The following is a 26,718-nucleotide window of genomic DNA, read 5'->3' as shown; positions in this document are numbered from 1 at the left end:
TACCGTTGTGAGCTGAATACCCTAGCGACTTAGCTACGCACCGTCACCAGATCATTGATGTGGATCACTCATATTGATCTGCCGTTCTGTTGTGCTTGAATTACTCTCTGAGGAATGCCATAATTAGTGAGAGAGAGCTGCATTGAAGAATATTCTCTTTGAAAGCATTAAGCTGCCAGGCAATTAGTGGTTTATTTCAAAGAAAGACCAACCAGTCAATCCCGTTCCCATAGAAACGAAACGACACAAATAATTGTTTGATATATTTTTGTATTTGATTGTTGTTGTTTTCTGTTTTAGAATGTTGAACTGCCAGATTCCATGTCATCAGAGATGAAATCCTTACTTGAAGGTCTTCTTAAGCGAGATGTTGAAGAGAGATTAGGATGCACTGGGAAAGGGTTTGTATTTATTAACCTTTCCACAACTAATTCCAGCGTGAATGGATTCTGGGTCTCTGCGTTGGAAATACTGTTTATAGACACATGGACATAATCATGTTGGGTCTTTAAACACACACATGCACACAGAAACATGTCTAGCATTACACACACACACACACACACAGAAACATACACTTACACATGCCAGCATATCAACACACACACACACAATCGATCAGTTAGGTTCGAGTAAACTCAACAATACTGATGAGGTCTAGCAGACAGGAACATAACTGTTCCCTTTCTGTGCACAAAGATCACACTTCCATCGGGGAGGTAAAATGACTTTTGAGTAATTATTTGTTTGAAATTATCTCCCCTTGTTTTGTGACATCACTACCTTTTACCATTGGGTTTTTGTTTCCTTTCTCTAACCAAAAGTGAAATTTCATTTAAGACTGATCTCTATACAATATTCAATCCATTATCCTTTAACTTATTTAACCAGAATTCATATCCTGTTCCAGTCATTTATCTTGGAGTGGTTGGCATGTTAGGAAGGGCATCCAGCCACAGAAACCATGCCAAACCAGACTGGAACCTGGTGCAGCTCTCCAGCTTACCAGTTCCAATCAAACCATCCAACCCATGCCAGCATGGAAAGTGGACGTTAAATGATAATAATACACACACACACACACACACACACACATGTACATATATATACACGTATACACACACATATCCTATTAAATTCTGATAATGATGTAGTTTAACTGTCTGGACATTGTCCAAAGTTATTATCTAACTTAGTAATTACATTTAAACCAAATTTAAATTGGTTGCAAATAGAAAATCGAAATTAACTTGTCTCTAACGAACGATTTCATTTTGCTTTTGTTTTTATTTTATTACAGTGCTGAAGAATTGAAAGAAAACGCTTTCTTCAAAGACTTGGACTGGAACAAAGTGTACCAACTTCATTACACACCGCCTCTCATTCCTCCAAGAGGTGAAGTGAATGCAGCAGATGCTTTTGATATTGGCTCATTTGATGAAGATGATACAAAAGGAATCAGGGTAATTTCACATTTACACTCATTGCTTACATACACATTCATCATCTGATGTTCGTTCTCTCTCTCTCTCTCTCTCTCATTTCAGTGAATGCATCAGAGATGTAATCTCTTCATTCATTTACTGTTTTGGGATTCTTCTCATAAACCTTGTTCTTTACAACAACCCCAAAAAAAGAAAGCCATTGGTGTCAGGCCAGGTGGCCATTCGATGCTAGCCAGTGGGGTGGTGTCACAACATCCAATAGTCTGGTCAATACAGTAATACCATGATATAGATATATATATATATATATCATCATCATCATCATCATCATCGTTTAACGTCCGCTTTCCATGCTAGCATGGGTTGGACGATTTGACTGAGGACTGGTGAAACCGGATGGCAACACCAGGCTCCAGTCTGATTTGGCAGAGTTTCTACAGCTAGATGCCCTTCCTAACGCCAACCACTCAGAGAGTGTAGTGGGTGCTTTTACGTGTCACCCGCACGAAAACGGCCACGCTCGAAATGGTGTCTTTTATGTGCCACCCGCACAAGCCAGTCCAGGGGCACTGGCAACGATCTTACTTGGCTTGCCGGGTCTTCTCACGCACAGCACATTTCCAAAGGTCTCGGTCAGTAGTCATCGCCTCGGTGAGGCCCAATGTACGAAGGTCTTGCCTCACCACCTCAGCCCAGGTCTTCCTGGGCCTACCTCTTCCACGGGTTCCCTCAACTGTTAGGGTGTGGCACGTTTTCACGCAGCTATCCTCATCCATTCTCACCACATGTCCATACCAGCGCAATCGTCTCTCTTGCACGCCACAACTGATGCTTCTAATGTTCAGCTTTTTTCTCAAGATACTTACACTCTGACGGGTATTCACATTGACATTACACATCCAACGGAGCATACTGGCTTCATTCCTTGTGAGCTTACGTATGTCCTCAGCAGTTACAGCCCATGTTTCACTGCCATGTAGCATGGTTGTTCGTACGCATGCGTCATACAGTCTGCCTTTTACTCTGAGTGAGAGTCCCTTTGTCGCCAGCAGGGGTAAGAGCTCTCTAAACTTTGCCCAGGCTATTCTTATTCTAGCAGCTACACTTTCAGCGCACCCACCCCCACTACTAACTTGGTCGCCCAGATAGCGGAAGCTATCGACTACCTCTAGTTTTTCACCCTGGAATGAGATAGAAGTTGTTTCCTGTTTGTTTACAGTCTTTATTACACCTGAACATCTGCCACAAACAAAAACTAACTTGCTAGTTAACCTGCCTTTGATGTTGCTGCACCTCTTATGTGTCCATAGCTTGCACCGGGTACATCTTATAGAGTTACTACCTACTCCTTTTCTACATACTGAGCAGGGCCATCTACCTGAAGGGGTTTGTGTTTTATCTACCTTCCTACTTATTAGGATTTTGGTTTTAGCTAGGTTGACTCTAAGGCCCTTCAATTCTAGACCTTGCTTCCACACCTGAAACTTCTCCTCTAGTTCTGATAGTGACTCCGCAATTAGGGCAAGGTCATCAGCATAGAGGAGCTCCCAGGGGCAACCTGTCTTGAACTCCTCTGTGATTGCCTGGAGGACTATGATAAATAAGAGGGGGCTGAGGACGGAACCTTGGTGGACCCCTACCTCTACCCGGAATTCATTGCTGTACTCATTTCCAACCCTCACCTTACTGGCAGCATCTCTGTACATGGCTCGCACAGCTCTCACTAACCATTCTTCTATCCCCAGTTTCCTCATTGACCACCAGATAAGGGATCGGGGGACCCTGTCAAAGGCTTTCTCCATGTCAACGAAAGCCAGGTACAGAGGTTTATCCTTAGCTAGGTATTTCTCCTGCAACTGTCTCACTAGAAATAAGGCATCAGTAGTGCTTTTACCTGGCACGAACCCAAACTGCATCTCATCTGAATTGATTCGCTCCCTAATTAGTTGGGCTATGACCCTCTCTGTAACTTTCATAACCTGATCTGACAGCTTGATGCCTCTGTAATTATTTGTATCTAAAGCGTCACCTTTACCTTTGTAGCAGTTGACTATGATGCTGCTACACCAGTCATTGGGTATGACTCCTTCGTGTATCACCTGGTTCGTAATACGGGTGACTAGGCTATAACCAACACTGCCAGATATTTTGAGCATCTCTGCAGTGATTCCTGATGGGCCGGGGGCTTTCGCGGTCTTCATACTCTTAATTGCTTTATCTACCCTGGTACTATCAACTCGGATAGCTGGTCCCTCTATTGGGTCGACATACGGCAGGCTCTCTTTCTCCCATTCATTCTCTTTATTAAGCAATCTATCGTAGTGGCATCTCCAGACCTCTTTCTTTGCATCCTCATTTAATGCAAGCGTACCATCATCCATGCGAATACATTTCTCTCCTACAACATCACTATTCTCTCTCCTACACTGTCTTGCAACACGAAATACCTCGAGTCTTTGGTCCTCATGGCGCAGAACATTGGCAAATCTTTCCTTATCTGCTTCCCCTCTGGCTAAATAAACCTGTCGCCTAGCCTCCCTTCTGGCACATTGGTACAATTCCCTGCTACCACCGTTCTTCCAGTCCTTCCAAGCCTGTTTCTTTTGTCTAATAGCCCTGTCTACCTCCTTGTTCCACCACCACGCTACTCTGGGTCGGGAGGGGACCTTACACCACCCACAAATCTGGTCGGTGGCTTTCAACAGGTTGTCCCGCAGAAATCTCCAATTGTCTTCCACGTTGTATGATGCTATATCCCCTTCTATTTCGTTAAATGCTTCAAGTAACTTGTCTCTAAGTCTCTGTCCGTTTGCAGGGTCTTTAAGCTTCCACACCCTTCTCCTCCAAGCCTGTCTAATTCTGGGCACCCATTTTGCCTTGATCCCAAAGTCGCTAACTACTAATCTATGTTGTGGGGTACATTCTTCGCCAGGGTAGGTTTTGGCATTTATAAGCCGCCCTCTTTCCCTATTTCTGGCGAGGATGTAGTCGATTTGGCTAGAGTGTCTGCCAGAGCGGTAGGTGACTAGGTGACTGGCAGGTTTCCTGAAGTTGGTATTGCAGACCATAAGATCGGTTGCATCACAGAACTCCAGCAGTCTGGTTCCCTCCTCGTTGCGGGAACCGAAGCCATAGCCTCCATGTATGCCATGGAAGCCTCCAGCACGACGTCCGACATGACCGTTGAAGTCTCCAGCCACAAAGAGAAGGTCCCTGTCACTCGTCGACGAGGTAGTTTGCAAGAGGGTGTCATAGAATAGGTCTTTCAGACCATCTGGTAGCCCCGGTTGAGGTGCATAGGCTGAGATGACAGTAGCTAATCTATGATGAAGCACTAGTCTGATCTTAAGTACTCTGTCACTTACTCTAACGACCTCGATTACCTTATCCACCCATTTCTCCGCTAGAAGTATTCCTACGCCCCCGACCCCGTCAGTGTTCCTTGCCCAGAAAATCTTGTACCTGTGTTCTTTGCCTGTAGGAACCTCGCAGAACCTCCTCTCCATCTTACTTCCTGGATGCAGCACATATCTACGCGTCTCCGTTCAAGCATCTCAACAATTTCACCAGATCTACCTTTCAGTGTGCCGACGTTGAGAGTGCCAATCCTAACAGTATGGGTGTTGGGGGTGTGGGCCTGTAGCCTGGGAAGGGGAAAAGCAGTGTCGTGTACCTGAAAAGAAAACTTGCAATTGGAAGAATTCACAAGCAAAACAGTACCTACAACCTGCAAACATTTCTCAAACTTAATGCGCTACCCAAAGGTAGGGGAGAGGATGGCCAAAGCCACTAGATGGGTTCCGGGAGACAGCCAAGGATGACAGGATGACAGAGGTATGCACTTCCGGTGGAGGGGGTGGGAGGGCGGGTTACCGTCAGCGAGTAGATAGGGCTCTTAATTGTAGATTTTAAATATTTGAGAGACAACAATGCATAAATCGTAATTTTTAAAAGAGCAATGAATTCTAGGTGAATAGAATATATACGTAGCATGAATTTAGGAAGCTTAGAAAATGAATAAGTATGAATTTAAGACAACAACTGAATTCAATTGAATTTCATGGAGAGAAACAAGATAAATAATAGAGGGCAGACTAAAGCGCGAAGGTATGAGATGTTTGAGGCCGTAAATAAATAAAAATCTCTATCTTATCTGCATCTTGGAGACTTCGTCGTAGTATGTCAGCGGAGAAGGGATTGAGATAATTTAGGATGGATTTCTCATTTATATGTAGCCAGAACCTGAAGACCTTAAGGAAAAACTACGAGAGAGAGAGAGAGAGAGAGAGAGAGGATGGAGGGGTAGACAGAGGCATGGCGGGAGAAAAGATCATCATCATCATCATATATATATATATATACATATATATATAAAGAGAGAGAGAGAGAGAGAGGGGGGACCAGTCAAGCAGCACATCACGCTGTAATTCTTGGGCTGAGAAATCAACACTTAAAAGCCATAATTTTAAGGAGCGATAAGAATTTTTGAATAAAGGAAAATGGGTAGGGGTGGGTAGGTACCGTCAGCGAGTAGATAGGGCTCTTAATTGTAGATTTTAAATATTTGAGAGACAACAATGCATAAATTGTAATTTTTAAAAGAGCAATGAATTCTAGGTGAATAGAATATAACGTAGCATGAATTTAGGAAGCTTAGAAAATGAATAAGTATGAATTTAAGACAACTGAATTCAATTGAATTTCATGGAGAGAAACAAGATAAATAATAGAGGGCAGACTAAAGCGCGAAGGTATGAGATGTTTGAGGCCGTAAATAAATAAAAATCTCCATCTTATCTGCATCTTGGAGACTTCGTCGTAGTATGTCAGCGGATATATATATATATAAGGTAACATTCTTGGTTGTTTAGATAATTGTTATATTCATAGTATATTATAAATAAATGATTGGATTGTCACTTGTATCTCTCTCTAATTTATTGTTTATATATATATATATATATATATAATTTATTGTTTATATACATACATATGTGTGTGTCGACTGTTGGGAGTTTGAAATACTGCTGTTTCTATCAATATGGATGGGTGTGTGCAGCAACCAGCAAAATGATGTTGTTCATTATATCATAATCGTGTATAAAATAATGCAATTGATTGAATGGTGCTTGTATTAAAAATAGAAAAAAGAAAACACCTCGTCTCTCTTTGAAACTGAATGTTATTTAAGATAATGCATTTGAAATAACTGCTGCATTTGTGTTTGTCCTTCAGTTGTCAGAATCTGACCAACAGCTGTATGAGAACTTTACACTCACCGTGTCTGACCGATGGCAACAAGAAATTACAGAGACTGTCTTCGACACTGTCAATGCCGAGACTGACAAGTTGGAAATGAAGAAAAAACCAAAGAGAGAAGACCAAATAGAAAAAGGTCAGAGGTCGTTTCATTCCTGTCTGTCTGTCTGTCTTTGTGTGGTTTTGTGCTGATAGTGTTGTTTTGGTAGTAGGGTTTGAGATGGGGATGGAGGGGAGACGTCGTGTGACTGAAACTGACTGGAAATGTATGCTGCTGAAATTAGTGTATCTTTTATGCCATCAAATCTAATATTAATTTTAAAATGAAGAATTAGTAAAAGCCTTCATCTAACAGAAATCAATCAATTTACTTTAGTCAATATAAATCACCTTTTATCTTTTCAGTCATTCGACTATGGCCATGCTGAAGCATCGCTTTGAAGGGCTTTAGTCACACAAATCAACCCCAGGGCTTATTTTCTGAAGCCTAGTACTTATTTTATTGGTCGCTTTTACTGAACTGCTAAGTTACAGGGATGTAAACACACCATCACCAGTTGTCAAGCAGTGGTGAAGGAACAAACAGACACACACACACATATATATACATATACATACACAACAAGCTTCTTTCAGTTTCCATCTACAAGAGCCACTCACAATGTTTTGGTCAGCCCAAGACTATAGTAGAAGATATTTGGCCAATGTGACAGACAAGCTTCTTACCACATAACCATGCCTGTGTGGATTTTATTTCCAATCGTTTTAGTCACTAAAACCATGTAAGGGTTATAGTCTCTTATACAGAGATATAATTCTAAAATACTTTAATCTGTAAAACTATATAGATGTATATTTTCTGATTTATAAATATAATTTAAAATACTTCAGTCAATAAAACTATGTAGAGGTATAAATATAAAATAAGATATTTTAGTCAGTGACACTATCTAATGGTTATATTTTCTAATTAATAAATATAATTCTAAAAATATGGGCTGTGGTTCTTGAACAGAAAGAAAATATCAGATATGTCTCTGTTACGAAACAACAGGGACAACCTTGATATATATTGTGTGTGTGTATTGTTTATATTAGTTATATATCTCTCGTAAGCAGGGTTTGTGTGTGTGTGTGTGTTGTGGTACATTGTTGTATTTTAAATGTGATCTGTTATTTCATGAAAATCTTTAATATTTATTGTGGTCTCTTGTATGTTTAACTGTTTTTTTTGTTTCGATTAAGTTTGGAAATTAGGAAGAATTTACTAAAATAACCTTGTCATTAATTAAGCTAGTGTTTTAGAAAATAAATTAGCATGAAATTCTGATGGAAGGTTTTAATTTAGATCATTTCAGAAAAGCAAGTTTGTGTCATAGAAATAAGGGGAGATCTTGGTTAGGTTTGTATCAAAAGGGTTAATTGATAGAGTAATATTTTCACAGTGTTACTAAGTCACTTATCTTTTGTCCATGCCTAAATCTACAGTCAATGCCAGCTTTCTTGCCCCTGTCCCCCACCACCACCATCTTGAAAATGAGATAGGACTTGTATTTAAACAAAGAGTCATTGTAAATATGAAATACATTGTTGTTACCTACAAATTTTCAAAATATGGAACAAGCCAGCTTCAAAGGAAATATTCAAATGAAAGATTAAATTACATTTGATGAGATTCACATCCACGATGCTTTTCGTGTTCTACTGTTAACAACCAAATTCTTTTATAAATCCATTGCCCATCACTGCTGAGCTGAGCGTTTTCAGGTCGGTCTTAATCAGCATTAGCTTGATAATTGAATCAGCAATGATAGAATTGACAAAGACAGAACCTAACAAAATTTGCGATTAAAACTGCCGCCACAATGGTCTTTTATTTAATTTTGCCATGAAGTGTCCTTGATGACTGGAGTCTAGTTTTCTGCGTCGTTAAATAGCAGTTACAAACTAAATTGAATCTCCCTTCTGGTTAAAATCTAGTGCCTCTAGCAAATTTAACTACAAAGCATTAGAATAAAATATCTTCAAATGCTCACAGTTGATAGGTCAATAAGTTATCTAATCAGACATTTCACATTTAGCAATCATTCAGGATCAAATGGATGGCTTCATTTTAGAAGATGATTTAACAATAATTAACAAATAAGTGTTAATTATCATCAGAGAATGTTAAATCATTATTCTTTTTTTTTTTTTTTTTTTTTCTGCCAGCAATAAAGTAGAGGGGTGGGGTCTCCTGTATTGTTGCTCAGCCTTGCTATGTCTAGTGAAGACATGTTATCTGGCGGTTTGTGTGCTGCACTGATGATCGCAAGATCATGGTTTCAATTCCCAGACGGGGCAGTGCATTGTGTTTCTTGAGCAAAATACTTCTTTACATTACTCCACAGTTGCAAGTTTGCCAGATATCTTCTATCTTTCATTTGTTTCAGTCATTAGACTGCGGCCATGCTGGAGCACTGTGTTAAAAAGTCTGGTCAAACAAATCAACCCCAGGACTTTTTTTTTTTTGTTTTTTAAAGCCTAATACTTATTCTATCTTTTGTAAACTAAACTGCTAAGTTACAGAGACATAAACAAACAAACATTAGTTGTCAAATAGTGGTAGGGGACAGACACACACACATTTACTGTAAAATTATTAAAACCTGGTAAAAATGTTTAGAAATGCCAGATATTACCAACTGACCCTTAATGTTTTATTAACATGTTCTTTCTTTCTTTTTCTCTTTTTCTTTTTCTTTTCCGTTGGGTGCGGCGGGGGGGCTTTTGTCTCTTCTCTCAACTTTCATCCTTACGTTTGAGGTAAGTTTTGTTTGCAGTCAGTCTTCAACAGACTAGTTTACCCTCCATGCTCTTGTCCCAATTTCCAAAAACCTCGATGGCACAAACATGTGTTGTATGTGTGTGTATATATATGTGTGTTTAAAATATATATACAATATATGTATGTATATATACATACACACACACACACATACAGACACTGCACTAATTTGCAGGAATCACTACTTCGCAGGTGACAATTTTACTATCTCTTCTCTGCCCCTATCTTACCACCCACCTACCAGACAATGGGTTAGTCCATAGAAACGGTTGATTAAAGTATCATGGGATAAGTAATAAAAGGAATATTTAGTGGCTGTGAGTTCAATACCTGGGTGGGTTAATTTATATACAGTGATTCGAGCAGAGCAAACAAACAACATCATAACTAGGAGGGGGCGGTTGTCCCAGATATGGACAGTAAAATGATGAAACTACCCTACCCTACCCCTGTAAATAGAATAAGAGATTTGGTTCGAAATACTGCACACAACAAGGATTTGAGGAGGGCCTGGGGTTCAATGACTGAAACATTTTGACTCAACAACCAAGATAAGGACGCTCCTAATAAAAGAACTGCTTGCTATTATTGTAATTAGTTCTGGGGGATCTTATTTTTGTCTTATTAAAACCTCAGAGACTGTTTAGGAAGAAATTACTGAATATCAAAGACACGGTTTGCTCTGCTGGGGATTGTGTAGGTTTCCTCTCGTTTCTAGGCTGGCGTGGAGGGTGTCATCTGTTTGTAGTTGCGACTGTTCCGCTCAATCCACCTCTACAGTGTCGTGAAGTGTTTGCCTGGTTTTTCAGGTCGTGTTCCACTGCCCAAGCGCTCCAGCATGGCATCAATTGTGATGACCTATCTGCACATTAAGCACATGTCCACCATGTTCCTCATGTGCTCTCGCCACGGTCCGTCATACGCTTTAGATGACGACGGCACGTACGAACCTGCAGACGAGAACGGCAACAGGAACCAAATCGAGGCTTCCCTTCCTGCCTCCATCACCAACTTGACAACAAATAGAACCACTGACGACTACGAAACAACATCCGAGTGCCTCCTTCATCAGCAACACATTCCTTCTCCCTCCCAGTCTTCTTTCTCTTCTCTCCTTCTTCCTCCTCCTCCTGTTCATTCTTCTCTTCCCTCTACTCATCCTCATCAGCAGCATAGTCCTCAGGATAATCAAAACAACAACTTCTGTGACCAACAACACAATCATTTCCGCTTATTACATCTTTTCAATCGATCTGATCATGAACCTCTGCCTTCAACAGAAGGTAATACTGACCACAAATTAGCAACAACACTAATTGCCCAACACTAATCACTCCAACAGCTCTTCCCATTTTCCCAGTGTTGCAATTGCACAAATTCTTCACCTACACATTTTTCATTCTTCCCTTTTAAATAAACATAGGTTGTGCACACTTTCTCAATTTCTGCCGATAAACAGAAACATTTCTATCAACAATGTTCCATAGTTGATCTTATTAGCATTTATAATTCCTGGTGTTTCACTGCAATTCCTGTTACATCTCTCTTTCCCGCTCTCAGTTCACAGCTGAGCCCCTTTTTTCCAGAGTTTCTCCCTTCGTGTTTCTTTTCTCATATTTTTCCCTTCAAAAGAAACCCAACCCCAAATTCCTCTGCCTCTCTAGCTCCTTGAGGGCTCTCTCTCCTTCCAATGGTCACAGGAACCCTTGTCTCACTCCAAGACTCCCAAAGCTGCCACTGCACCTCAGATGTATTTTAGAACATTCCTCGTTTTTATTATAAAGAACTACGATGTTTTGCTTTGACTTCTTCATTCATCTTTTATCTTTCCTCTAACAATAATTCCTCCTGTTGTCTGCCAATTAAAAATTTGCTAGGAAATTCCTTTGTAGAAATCCCCATTACAAGATTATTTCACCATCCAACACTCCAGTGAATTCTGTAGAAATGTCTAGAAGTTTTAGATAACCAGGGAAACATGGTTTTCTCCATTTCACTGAAATAGTGTAGTTGTCGCACAATGATGTACTTTTTATGTATGTTTTTCATTGTACTTTTATGTAACCTACTAAAATGTGTTGAGTAATTCTTCAGTTTCATGTTAAATTCTTTTATATAGTTTGACATAAAAACAAACACTAACATGTTTGTGTATATATGTATGTATATGAAATATTGTTGGTCTTCTTGTTGAATCACTTTTGATTACAATCTCTATTGTTTTTACATTGATCTGCTGGTTTTGTTTTATTTTCAATTGCTTCGTTTTTCAGATTTTGTCAATTGTTTTATATTCTAATGTTAACATTGGAAATTATTAAACTTTACAGCATCTAAGAACTGGTGTGTGTGTGTGTGTGTGTCTAAACTTTGATGTCATTGTTTTGTTGGATAAAGAGAAAGAGCTGCCCATTTCTCTAATTCCTTGTCTAATTCCCCACAATTCTTTGTCTAGCCTTGTTCTATTATTTGTGTTGCAAAAAAGTGACAGTGATTGTGTGATTATCTCCCAAATCTAGATCAGGGGACTTATGAAAGAATCATAGGAATGCCAAACAGACAGAGAAGAAAAAATGGGCATTAATACTGAGGGTCAAATTTGCCCTTTCATTCTTCTTGTCCAGAACAAATATGCCCTTTCATCCATCTTAACTAGGTCTAATATGCCCTTTCATCCATCCTAGATGGGTCAAATGTGCTTTTTTTGTCCTTCATGGATAGGTTGATATTTGCCCTTCATCCTTGCAATGTGGGGCCAAGTTTACCTTTTATTCTTCTGTCACCAATAAAATTAACCCCCAGTTATTTACTGGGCTCAATTTTCTGGACAGTTTTTCCCCCTTTCCCCAAATACACCCTGCCTCCACGTGTGTATGTATATTAAACACCATCAAAAGGTAACATAATCATTTTGACTGATTGAAGTCAAACCTATTGTGTTTTGACATTGCTCACAGCAGCAAGGATGGAAGGAAGGAAGGAAGAAAGGAAGGAATAAGACTTCACAGTTGTTTCATGTTGGACATTGAACACATAATTAGGAGACAGAATATTTAGTAATCAATAAATATGTCTCTATATTAGTATTTCCATGTGTGTGTGTGGATAGGTATATATAAATATGGCTACTTGCATATGTGTGTATGTATTGTGTTCATATATGTGTGTGTTTTAAATATATTTCCTGTATGTTCTGTGTGCAGGCACATATAACTTAATATTGGTATATCTGTGTATGTAGTGTGTGCATGTGGTCTGTAGATGCATATATAAATATGTATTTGTGTATAGGCATATATATATATATATATATATATATATATATGCACACACCTGTGTGTATTATATATATAGGCAATATATATATATATATACTCACACATGTGAGTGCATTGTATATAGGCATATATATGCACACACACACACACATATATATATATATATATACACACATGTATGTATTGTATATATATGCATATACACAAATATAAATAATTGTCTTTGTAAGAAGCTGGGTTGTTTTTTTTCTTTTTGTTTGTTTTCTTTTTGCATTGTTTTTCTTTTTTTTTTCGCTTTATTCTTGTTGCTTATGTAATGTCCTGCTTTGATGACCAGTTTTTTTATTTGTTATGTCAGACTGATGGACTTGAGCTGTTAGCTATACAATGGTGTCTGCCACCAAAGGATTGGCTTATGAACCGATATTGTTGTTCATCTGCTTTTACACACACATACACATGTGTTTGTGAGTGTATACATATGTGTGTGTGTCTATGTATGTGAGTGCGTGTATATATATATGTGTGTGTGTGTGTGAGTGTATGTGTGTGTGTGTGTGTGTGTGTGTGCGTGTGTAGTAATGAGTTGCTGCCAGTACTTAAGCCACAGCAATGTCTATCTCCTTTTGCTGCCCCCCCCTTTATCTTTGTTTCTGTCAACATCTATGTCTGTGTGTCCTTGTCCTTGTTTCAGTGCTCCAGTCTGACATAACTGTAGAGTGTAACAAGGTGTCTGCAACAAGTGAACCCAAGTTAATGCTTTGGGAACTCTGCAAAGGATTTGTATATTTCCAAGCAAGATTGTTTTCTGCAGATGCTCTGTATTATTATTATTATTATTATTATTATTATTATCAAGGGAGTGAGCTGGCAGAATTGTTAGCATGCTGGGCGAAATGTTTAGACACATTTTGTCTGTCCTTACATTCTGAGTTCACTTTCCAACGAGGTCGACTTTGCCTTTCATCCTTTCGGGGTCGATAAAACAAGTACCAGTTGAATACTGGGGGTTGATGTAATCGACTTACCCTCCGTCCTGAAATTGCTGGCCTTGTGCTAAAATTTTAAATCATCATCATTATTATTATTGTTATTATTATTGTTCTCTTTCTCGCAAACAGGTACAGATGTGATTGTGGAAGGAGAGATCTTAAAGCTTGGTGGTCCGTTCTTAAATTCGTGGCAAAAGAGGCACTTACGGCTCTACCCCAACCGTTTAGAATTTTACCAGAAGAACCGAGATGGCGGTATACAGAAAAATAAAGTAGAGGTGAGTCTGTTTTACATTTGGTGCAAGGCCTCTGTAATGCATTAGTTCAATGGCTTGAATTAGTTTAGCTCTCAAAACCAAGTAAGAATGAAAACAGGTAAACTTACCTTCCACCCTTCATTAGCTGAGAGGGGCTGGTGACGAGCAGGACATATTAACAATGTTGTCCTCACACTTATGGGAAACAGTTGTGTTAGATTGTAAAACCATCCATCATCTGGGAATACAATGGGGAAAAAAAAATGGAAGAAGACTATGATGAACATAATAAATATATTTCTAACAGAGAAAATATTGTGAATAATACTTTCTCCATCTTCTTTAATCATTGTCACTGCATTGTCTGAAATTAAAATACTTCAAATTAAAAAGTGGGGGGGGGGGAGATTTGTTAAAGTATTACTTTGTAATTGTAACAAAATTGTGAGAAAATTATCGTCTATTGTAATTATTGGTTAATTATCATAAAGTAATTATAATTAATGCAACATCTGTTGATCATGAATTGTTTTGAATGATCCTCCCTCTCTTCATGCACTCACTCTCTCTCTCTCTCTTTTTCTTGCTTCCGTTTCAGCTTATAACTATGTACGACATAAAAGAAGTCTGCCACGAATTCCAGAAACTGAACAAAACAGACAACTGCATTGTGATGGTATTAAAGAATGAAACCAAGTTGGTAATAACCTCCCCGGTGAGTGGCACATCTTGTCAACATTCTTGAGAAATATGTGTCTGTATGTGTTTATATATGCATGTGTAAGTAGATGTAATTGGTTTTGTTGGTGTCGTGGTTTACATTTTTAGTCCCATTCCAGCGTGGTCCCTATTTTAAGGACAGTTATAATTATTGCTGGAAGTTGTTTCAGTCTGATTTCTGTTGTTAGTATCTGATGATGCTGAATTGTAATTCCTGTTATTTCTGTTTGTACTTCTACAGGATAAAGTGATAATACACCAGTGGAAGGAAGAGATATTAGGAGGGTTCCGGGCCTCCACGAAAATGCAGTCGAAAATGAACAAGAAGGCCAGTAAGCTTTACGGAGCTGACATCCCAATTGAACACAGGAATAGCAATGGCAGTTAGAAGCACTGTTCTCCTTAGCAAAAACGGCGGCGCTAGAGACTTCTAGATTGGAAATAATGTTGCCAACCATTTTTAAACCCAGTGCAAGGGGGGAGGGGAAGAGGGGGATGTTGGTGTTAATTCATTTTTGACCTCCACCCCACCCCCCTTGTCTTTCCACATCTCTTTCTTTCTCTTGCTCTCCCATCACACCAAAGCAGCAAAAAGATGAAAAAAAAATGAATAAAAAAAAATATAATGCAGACATGCATATATATGCAGTCACATAGACATATATATATATAAATATATATAAATATATAGATGCATACAAAGTATTTATTTAAGAGTAACATTTTTAGAAACCAGCCAATTTTAGTCGGCCAATGCAACTGGAAATCAAAGACCAACCCCCACCAAGAATTCATGTCTTGTTAATTAATTAATTAATTCTGGACTAATTTTTGGTAGGGGGGAAGTCAGAAATTTTTCCTTTTTTTTTTTTCTTTTCCTTTCTCCCTTTTCTTGTCTCGGTTGTCTTGTTTACTTTATTCTAAATGTTGATGTGGGTGTTGAAATTTTTTGTCTCACAAATGTGTGTGTGTGCATGTGTGTGTGTATATATATAGGTGTATATATATTTATATATATGACAGTATTGTTCAACCAACAAATTAGAATTTTCTGTCAACTTCAGAAGATACAGCATAAAAAAAGACACTTGTTGATATATGTATGTATATATATATATATATTCATATATATGTGTGCGTATATTTATATGTATATATACACACACACATACACATATATATATATATATATATGTGTGTGTGTGTATGTGTATATATGCATACATATATATATACACATATTCCTGTGCTGGTATTTAGATGATGCATTTTTCTTTGATAGAGAGAAGGAAAAAAAATAGTCAGATGAGAAAGATAGGAAATGAAACAAATTTGTACAAATGGTGAAAAATATATATATATGTGTGTGTGTGTATATATATATATATATATATATATACATACAAAGAAAATATAACCTAAATTGTTTTCTTTTTGCAATGAAGTTTAACTACAAAACAAACTTTTTTTTTTTCTCTTGTCTCTTGCACTCTCAAAATTTGAACCCTGGGGGACAAAGACTAACCAATTCTTCAGCTTGGTTTAAATGTTCACCAAATTGCTTCACTTGAACTCACTTTGAATATATTGAATCTCTTGTGTCTCTCTCTCTCTCAGATTTCATCCAGACTCCTTTCCTCCCCCCCCCCCCCAAAAAAAACAGCAATTTTTTTTTTTTGTCTTTTTGTCCCTCACCTTTTCCTCCTTTTGTCCCTCTTCCATAATTTTTATCTTTATATCATATTTTTTTCTTTTAGTAGCCAGATTTTGGTAACAAAAAAAAAAAGGCAAAGAAATTTAGGATGAACATATCTTTGATTTCAATATTTTAGTTGGTTTTTTTTTTATTATTTTTAAATTTTAAATCTTCACCTATCCTTTCCCCCCTACCTCTCTCTCTCTCTCTCTCTTCCCTGAAAAACTATCACATGCAAAAAAAAAAAAAAAAGAAAATATTATTTTAAAATGTACTTAATTAAAAACTTTACTCCTCTAAAAAAATGATTTTAAGAAAAAATATGTGCAAAATAATATGAAATTTAAGATGTAAGAGATAATAATAATGTGGAAAAAGAAAAAAAATTTTTTTTTTTTTTTTGTCCTTGCAATTTTGACTTTATTGATTGAGAGAGACAGTAATTTGTGCTTTTTTTTTTTTTAAAAGAAAAACAAACTTATTTATTATATTTTGAGACTGGGACACTGCAAAAATGGAAAGAAAGAAGCTGAGAAAAAAAAAAACGACTAGAAAATATGGCGGGAAAAAAAAAAAGATTAAAAAAATATTTGCTGGAAAAGATGTAATGTTTTAATGACAAAAAAACAGTAAGGATTCAATGAAAATCTGAAACATAAAAACAACTCATAAACAAAAAAATATTGATAAATAAATAAAATTGTATTTGAAAGCCAAGGAGAGAAAAGAAAAAGAAAAGAAATAACAAATGCCAATTTATAAGATTTCTTCTATATTTATATTTTAATTATAATGGATTTTTTTTTTTTTTTTTTGTCGACCTATCATGTGAAGATGTTAGAAATGATCTGGAAATTCTTTTTTTTGCAGTCTTTAGATTGAAAAAAAAAATTTGTAAAAGTGTATTATTTTAACAGCATCTACTACCAGCTTTTTATCATCAATACATATGTATATACATATATATATATATATATATATTATACACATGCATACATACATTATATATATATATATATATCCCTTAGTGGGTTGAACCCCCAACCCCTAACTCTCTCACGTTATATATATATATTTAGTCCAACCCATGCTAGCGTGGAACTTGGATATTAAATAATGATGACATATATATATTTATTTAGCCCAATCCATCCCAGCATGGATCATGGACATTAAATGGTGTATATATATATATATATATATATATATATATAGGTGTGAAAAAATATACATATATCATACACATATATGTATTTAGGTGTGATATATATATATATATATATATATATATATATATATATATATAAATAAATAAATAAAAAGTGTATGTGCATAATATGTATATATACATATATAAATATATCTGTGTTTGTATGTATGCATTCAGACATACTTTCATGCGCACACACATACACACAACGCAGATACACCTTATATTTCTGTATGTGTGTGTGTAATTGTATGTGTATGTATATATAATCACATCTTTAAACATACCTTATGAAATATATTTATATATATATATGTGCATATGTATGTGTGGGTGTGTGTGTGTGCGCGTGTATATACATACATGTCTATATATGTAAATTAGAGTTGAAAAAGAATAAACGAATGTAATTTAAATATTGCCATATAAAGTGGACCTTGCCGTGGATGTAGGTTCTAATCCATTAAGGGAACTAGTCAAACTGACCCCTTTTTACTCTCAGTGGTGTTCTATCATGCTAATTGTATACAGACACACACACACACACACATTTATGTATATATATATATATATATATATATATATACACACACACTTTCTTTGGTTGATTCAATGTAGGTTTTAGTTCCAGATTCTTTTATCCCATAATTATTTGACTCATGCTAATGTTTCTGCTTCATCTACTCCCTCCAGTCCTTCAACATTATCATCAATGCCATTTCCATGACCCTCTGGGTTCTGTTCCCCCCACCCTTTCCACTTCTCCTCTTCCTCCTACCACCACCCCACCCTTCTACTTTCAGTTTATTATGAAAACCTGGTTCTCAAACTCTCACTCACACACACACACACATATTGATTTCATTGTATTTATTGTACAAGTGTTTTTTAGTTCGTTTTTGACCTTTATTTTCATGCAGGAACCCCTCCCCCTCACCTTAATAATAATAATAATTGATAGAAAATTAATAAGCGATTCACTAAGAGACAACTGATAATTTGTTTCAGTTGTAGGGTTGTGGCCAGGGAGGAGCACTACCACCATTACTATGATTTATTTATTTATTTAATGTTCTTCTTTCAATGAAGTCACTTGTAAAAGAGATTTAAACTTTGTCTGAGAGAAACAACAACTAAATAAATTTTATATAAAAAGAAAAAAAAATCTTTGAGTCGATAAATTAAGTACCAGTAAAATACTGGGGGGTCGATGTAATTGACTAGCCTCCTTCCCCCAAATTTCAGGCCTTGTGTCTATAGTAGAAGGATTAGGGTTATTATTAATGCAGCAATCTAGGGGAATTGTTAGCGTGGCATTTTGTCTTGACATTCTGAGATCAAATCCTGCCGAGGTCGACAAAATAAAGTACCAGTTGAACACTGGGGGTCGATTTAATTGACTCTTCCCCCTCCCCTGCACCTGCAGGCCTTGTGCCGAAATTTGAAACCATTATTAGTATTATTATTATTGCATGCAAGATAATTGGCAGAATCATTAGAGAGTTGGACAAAATGCTTTGCAGTATTTCTTCTGACTCTTTACATTCTGGGTTCAAATCCCTCCAAGCCCAACTTTGCTTTTTATTTCTTTAAGTGGTAGAGAGGGGGGGATTGATAAATTAGAATCAGTCACGTACTAGGGTAAATGTAACTGACTGACACACCCTTGCTCAAAATTGCTGGCCCAGAGCCTAAATCGGAAACAAATGTGACACCTGACCCTCTCGTCCCCCCCCCCCCCCAGTAGTGTGTCATTAGATATTTGTGCTCATGTAGGTGGTCCTAACTCTTGTCACTTAAAGTGGTTAACCGTTTTCCTTCCATCCCTGCACAATATTCATCACACACCCATATACACACCATTTCCATTTGTTCTTTTCAGGACTTTCAGGGTACCAATTATTAAGGGTCTCAGTAAAATGCAGTCTTTACCTTCATTTAGTTCGGCTGTGTACACCTCATCCCCAGTGGATCAAATAATCCCACTTTTTCTAATGTTTGGAAGATATGTGCAGATAGTTTGGTTGTCATTGTTCAGGCAGCAGAAAAAGAAATACTTTTAGCTGTCTTGAAGAATACAAAGAAATTTCCTGATGAAAAAAACATAAAAACTAATCTTTCAGTCTCCTTGAAATTGTGATGGATTTTTATGATTATTACTATTATTATTATTAATAAATAATTAATAAGAATTTAAAACATTCCAAAAAATTTATGTTAAAACCCCTTTTTTTCCCCCCTTTTAAAAAAAAAAAAATACTACTTTTGGCAAGCAGCATGGCATAGAGAGTAAAAACCCTTGGCAAAAACGAGTCTCTGGCCCTCAGATCAAACTCTTGGTCACATCATAACAGCCAGTCTCTCGCCATCACTTACGTCCCTGATCACTCGTTGATGGATAACACCGATCTCAACACATCAACGCTGTTGACTGTTAAGCTACAACTTACATTCATTGCAGAGTTTGCTGGGGACCGAGATGGGAAAGGGTCCGTTTTTTTTTTTTTTTTTTTGAGCTGAGTGAGATTGACTTAACTGTGTTTATAAGGGGGGCAGAAAGAGTAGATAGCTGGTCTTTCTAGGGGGGAGAGGATTTTTTATGATAGACTAGCATCCCGCACCAAGGAGGAGGAGGAGGTGACCTGGCAGATATTTCCATCTATTAATTATTGATAATAATAATAATTACACGAGTAATTAAACACCAGTTCGTATGCATTCCTGTGATTTTTTTGTGAAATGATTTAGCTGAAGAGTTTTGTGGTAGGAATCTTAAAATTTGTCTCAACACAAAAAAAAAAAAATTTTAATTTACTTGGAAGGAAAGAAAATATTTTTTTAAATATTTTTTCTTTTTAATTTTGACAAAAATGAAATAAAAATAATTATATGAAATTATTAGAAAGAGAGGAAGAAAGAAAGAGTGCCAGAGAAGGAGAGAGAGAGAGAGGCAGCAATTTCACACCTTCAAATGGCTAAATTCTGTTTTTCAAGAAATATTCTTTAACATCCTTAAAACCATTATTGATTTTTTTGTGTGTGTGTGTGTGTGTGTGTGTGTGTGTGCGTGTGTCCTGTAGAATAAATGGTAGATCTTTTGGCTATGGTTTGATGCCATTGCCAAAGCAGTGTGACTACAAGGTGTTTTGTTTTATTTCATTTCAATTCAGTACCAATTTGTAATTTATTAAAATATTTATTGTCCGTGACAAAAAAGTTTTTATTTTATTTTTTTTAACTCTCCCCCCCCATCCTTTTTTTTTCTTTTTTTCTTTAAATATTCTTAATCAGAAATTGTTGGTGGAAATTGGAGGTGTGTTGCTGTTTGACACTCTCTTCTCTACCAAACAGCACCCAATAATAATAAATAATGTTATCAGCTCCTCATCCCTCCCCAGCCCCCATCCTATCCCCCCTGCCGTGTAAATATTTACTAGGGTCAATGTTTGAATTTTAACTAATATGTTTGCAACGTGTGTGTGTGTGTGTGTGTATAAGTATATCTATATGTGGGAGGGGGAATTACTTTTTTTTTTTGATCTTTTGAGATTTGTGAATTGATTTCTGGAACTGAATGAAGGGGGGGGGGGAGTAACAACAACCTATGTAAAACAACTATAAATAGAAAATATACAAGCAGAGTATTATACAGAGACAGTGAGAGGTAGAATTATGGATAGACATACACACACACACATTATTAAATTCTTTGATGTCTTTCACATAAGGGAAAGAGATGTGGGGGGGTGGGGGAGTCAAATGTTTTTATTAAAACATGAACTGTTCTATCATAATAATGATGGGGGGAGGTGCAGATGTCCACCACCAGAAACATTGGATGGAATGTTTGTTTCAATTAATCTATTTATGCTATCCTAACAAGGTGCTTGCTCTGCCCACTCTCTCTCTCTTACTCGTCAATGATGATGACAATGTTATCAATGTGGTGGAGGAAGGGAGGGAGGAAGGATCTGGGTTCCCATCAGCCCCTTAGCCTGCTTGAAATCACACCCTACTGTTTTTAAAAACAGAAAAACTTTCTTTTAATTAAAATGAAAGCTCGGAAGAACATGTTAATGTCGTCCTAGACATGCCGGGACAAAAAAAAGTGAAAAGACTGGATGGTCACATTTGGAATACATTTTGATCATAGGTCTTGCTCAATGGGGATGAGCTGGTGGAAGTGGGTTAAGAACACTGCCCTCACCTAACAAAACCGTTGCATGTTCAGTAGACATTCATACATACACATCCAGGAACCTTTAAAATCATGCTTTCATCTCTTCCTCCTCTCTCATCTTCTCCTCCTCCTCCTTGTTGTAGAAACTTCTTTATTCAATAATAGATTGCTTTTCTTCCTTTACTCATTTCTATTTATTTCCTTTCAGACCCCTGGGTGGGAGATGGCACAGACAGAGCGCCAAGACTAAACTGTTTTCACCTTATTGAGTTCTGAGCCAAAGAGGGGGAAAAATAAAAATGGAAAGGATTAGTTAGGACAATATGGGGGAAGGGATAGATACAAAGTACACCACATCATGGTATTGGATCACATCCCTTAAAGTTCTAAGTTCAAATCCAGCTTATGTCAACTTTGCCTTTCATGGTTAATAACACAAGAACTGGAAGTACCAAACCGCAAGTATTGATGCTAATATAACCAGTAATTATCCTTTGAGGGCACTTTTGCCTCCAGTAAGGGCACAGTCCATTGACTGCTACTAAACCCGTAAAAGAGCATATAAGAATGAACCAGGAATAGGTGGTGGGGCATGCTGGGGTGAGATTTTAAACTTTAACTAATTATTGGCTCTTTTCCTTTGTTAGTTGTTTAAGTCATGCTGGAGCACTTTTGTACTGCCATGAATCCAGCAGTTATCAGGATGCAGGATTTGTGTGGAGTACATAAGCAGCTAAAGAGGCAAAGGGCCTCATCTGCCCTGGGTCTGTGAAAGACCTTCTTCCGGGGGCAATTCCATGACATTCTAATTAACCTGTAACTAGGACCCTGGCAGGTGCTACTACACTGGGTCAGAATAGATTGAGGGCCAAGAGTGGCTAAGAGGAGCAGAGTTTCCCTATATATAAATGTTTGTTTTTATGATTAGCTATAATTATTTTACATTAATTTGATGGGTTACTCTATACTTTTGTAGACTACAAATTTATTATTCTTAAACAAGAATATTACTGACAGTGACTTTGAAGTTTCAGCCATCTAAGCCAATGCCAGACTGTCAACAATGGCTTAGCTGGCTGAAGCTCCAAAATTACCATCAATAATATTCTTAGCTTGTTTAAGAATAATATATATGTGTGTGTGTATGTATGTATGTACTCTATATCAGAAATCTATGTAATATCCTATCTGGATATTGTGCAGACCAAGATCTCCAGTGACGGGCCCCACTGGTATATGTAACCTAAGCTATTTAGGTGTTAGGGGGCTTTAGTTTGGTCGGTTTAAAGTTCTGATATTGCTTTGCAGACATGTAGCATTCGAATGCTATCAGTGGTATTACAATTTTTTTACAACATCTTCTCTATGATATATATATATATACATACATGTGTGTGTGTGTGTATATATCTGCGTAAAACATACACATTTTATTTAATGATAGTGAAGTTACCTACCGTGTGGATTAGCTAATCACCTTCACTTAATGAGATGAATGGCAAACACATTACATACACAGACGCATATATATATATAAGTATATATGTATGTATAGACACACACACAGGTGTGTGTGAATAGGTAGGTGGAGATGGGTTAGCTGTTTACTCGAAACAAACGTTGATGCGGAGTTATTTGCATTCAGGTTTGATAGCGAGTGTGGGTTGGAGGTGTTCAGAGAACCACCACCAACACGGATTTAGGAGACAACATATTTCATGATTTATTTGTACAAGGGGGGGAGGGGGGAGAGGTAGGTTGACCAAACAAATATACATCTTCTCCACATGATTCAACAAAATTTCATTGGATTTCCTCCCCTTTTTACTTTATTATTATTATTTTGTAATTTATATTTTTCATTTAATTAGAGTTTCTGTTGACACTTGGAAATGTATTTTCAGTTTTTTTTTTTTAATTATTTTCTAAAAAAAAAAAAAAAAGGGAAAAAATGTTTATCTGTTGTTGTTGTTGTTAAAGTTATTGTTAATTGCTTTGAAAAAAAAAAGTTAAGAAAAAAAAAACAAGCAGAAAATAATTAATGAAAAGTTGATGTTTTTTGTTTATTGTTTTTTTAAAAAATAAAACAATACACAAGAGAGTTGCTTTCTAATTCCATGACAACCTGATTCATTTACGAGATCTACTTTCTGCCCACCACTAATTTGAACCCACTTTCCCCTTTTCTTATCCCACCACCCACCCCAAGTCTCTCCTTTTCATCCTGTATAATTACCAAAAGCTTATTGTCTACATTCACTTCATTCAATACACCCTCGTGTGTGTGTATAGATATATATATATATACACACACACACATACATATTGAACAGTTGGTCAGACCACTGTTTAATCTATAGGGAGTTACAACAGGCTGAGATCAATGGCTTTGTTTTCTGAGAGAGAGAGAGAGAGAGAGAGAGATATATATATATATATGCGCACACACAGCTTAGTAGTGGCCATCAAAGTGTTTAACTACAGATCTACTTAATGAGGCCAAACAACCATCCCTGCTAATCCCCTTAGGTAGGAACCAATCAGAGTGCAGCTTTACTATATGGTTACATGATCTGCTAAAAAGAGCAGCTAAATTCTCTCTTGAATTACACTTGTTTATATGGTCTTCATCAACCAAGATTCTTATTAAGGGATCAACAAGTTGTTTTGCTTGGTAAACAGAAAGTAACTCAATTTAGCACTTTTAGACTTAATTCATACATTCTGACCAGCATAGATGAGTCGGCCTTCCCAGAATGCTCCTAACCCGAATAGCAATAAAGGCCTGCTTCCTTGGTGCACAGAGCAGTTCACACATGAGTAAGCCAGGAGTAAGTTAAACAAGTTTCATGAAAATAAACTAATCCACTTTGCTGAGTGATTTTGAAACTACTTGTAACATGAGCTAACCCATGTAATATGTATACATGCATATATATATATATATATATATATATATATATATATATTCCTAAAATGTTTGCAGTTGGGATATGACTTTCTTTCCTAAAAGAGGAAAAAAAGAGCTGTCTCAGTCAGGTAATGTTTCTCAGTATTTCTGCATATATATATTTATATATATACACACACATATATACACAAACTTTTCTGAATTAATGAATTTCATATTGTTTTGATTTCCCTTCGTGTGTCTTCTTGGTTCTCAATTTTTTTTCACAATAGGAACCAACGACATACTGTCAAATGTCGTTCAGGTATATGCCTGTGTGTGTGTGAGAACACATTAGTTGTGCTGATGTCCATGTGAAGTTGCTTGAAAATCATTCCCTTATTTTGTTGGTTTTTAAAACTACAAATTGCATCACTTTTGCTTATTTTCTTCTTGATTGATAAGCGTTATTGGCACACACACACACACACATATATATAGTTAGCTAGACACTCATTCAGATATTGAGTCACAGGCATTGCTAAGGGGTGGGGAAGACCATGTTTCACTACATTACAAATACATACACTACGAGTTTGTCTTTCTATTTTTGTACCTTCAACACTTGCTAAAAATTAACGATAAATAAGCGTTAGCCATGTTCCAGCCATACTTTATCTTCGCTCAATGTGAATGAGCATGTGTGTATACAAACACATGCACACACAGACTATATAAAATTCATGTGTATATATCTATAAATACAATATATATATATTATACCTGCTTACACACAAAAGTATAAATTATGTAATGTATATATTTTGTCTGTATGTATATATATTATATATATAATGTATAAATATAAAAATATATCCAAAGTTTATGTATAGAAAAACTATAAAAGAAGGGATTGTTTCCACTTCATTATGGAACTAATTCTTCTGTGTCACAAATTCTAATGCCCCCGGGGCCCTGATGGTAGTGGGGTATAACCATAAACTGCACAATTTTCCTTCCGCTCAACATAAATCTGAAGTTTCTTATCTTTGTAAAACAAAATATTATTATTATTATTATGATAAACGTTTATTTCCGTTGCTGTTTTTATTTTCCTTTCATCTACCGTGTTTAATCAAACTTAAACTATCATCACCCTTTTGTATATATGCCTACGTGTATGTATGTGTATATGCAGTTTTGTTCCACATATATAAGGGTGGGAAAAAGTAAGCATACAATTGCTTTATAGGAGCAGAATGTTCTTTGCATTCTTATTCTAAAAAAGAAATAGAGAAATGAAAAGAACATTCTGTTGATATTTTCAAGCAACTGTAGACCTACTTTTACCCACACGTGTGTGTGTGTGTGTGTGTGTGTGCGCGCGTGTGTGTGTGCGTGCGTGCGTGTGCGTGCGTGCGTGCATGCGTGCGTGCGTGTATGAAACTGTCACCACTTTCACTCCGGCTCGTTAAAGATTTTATTGTAGAGCAAATTAGGGAAAAATAATGTCTTTCAAGCCATCAAAGTTATATAAAAGGATTTGTACTGTCAGCTTTAACCAATCCATCTTATGAAAGCAAATGGTGATGGTCATTTGGACTGTTTGTTTTTTTCTTTTTTGGAGGTGGGGGGGGCCTACATTAGAAAGAAATACTTTCATTATTAAAGCAACAAGCTGGCTGAATCATTAACACATGAGACAAAATGCTTAGCAGCATCTGAGTTCAAATCCTGCAAGGATTGGTAAAATAAAGTACTCGTCAAGTACTTGTGTTGTGACTAAAACTCCTTCCCTCAAAATGCTAGTCTTGTGCCAAAATTAGAAAGAATTATTATTATTATTATCAACTGATAATGTAAATTCCCAGATAATTATTCGTTTTCAATCTTTAAACTCGTTAGCATTCAGATTACTCTTGTCAAGTGCAATGCTTATCTATTGACATTGTTTTCTATTAATC

General features: G+C 36.7%; 1 protein-coding gene across 2 annotated transcripts in view; it reads left to right on the top strand.

Annotated features, from left to right (window-relative positions):
- LOC106871981 (G protein-coupled receptor kinase 1) overlaps positions 1-16,427 on the top strand; it is a 151,430-nt gene extending 135,003 nt beyond the window's left edge. Inside the window, exons 14-19 of one of the 2 annotated variants that reach the window (XM_089343058.1) lie at positions 301-401; positions 1,301-1,463; positions 6,681-6,840; positions 13,937-14,079; positions 14,657-14,773; positions 15,020-16,427. In XM_089343058.1, coding sequence (XP_089199184.1) covers positions 301-401; positions 1,301-1,463; positions 6,681-6,840; positions 13,937-14,079; positions 14,657-14,773; positions 15,020-15,166 — 831 coding nt within the window. In that variant the 3' untranslated portion in view covers positions 15,167-16,427. Of the gene's footprint in view, positions 1-300; positions 402-1,300; positions 1,464-6,680; positions 6,841-13,930; positions 14,080-14,656; positions 14,774-15,019 lie in introns of both variants that reach the window. The other variant, XM_089343057.1, reaches the window with a different exon arrangement.
- Positions 16,428-26,718: the final 10,291 nt, after the last annotated feature.

Source organism: Octopus bimaculoides, chromosome 26, assembly GCF_046866305.1.
Source record: "Octopus bimaculoides isolate indiv1 chromosome 26, ASM4686630v1, whole genome shotgun sequence".
NCBI lineage: Eukaryota > Metazoa > Mollusca > Cephalopoda > Octopoda > Octopodidae > Octopus > Octopus bimaculoides.
This window is presented reverse-complemented; position numbering and strand designations above follow the sequence as displayed.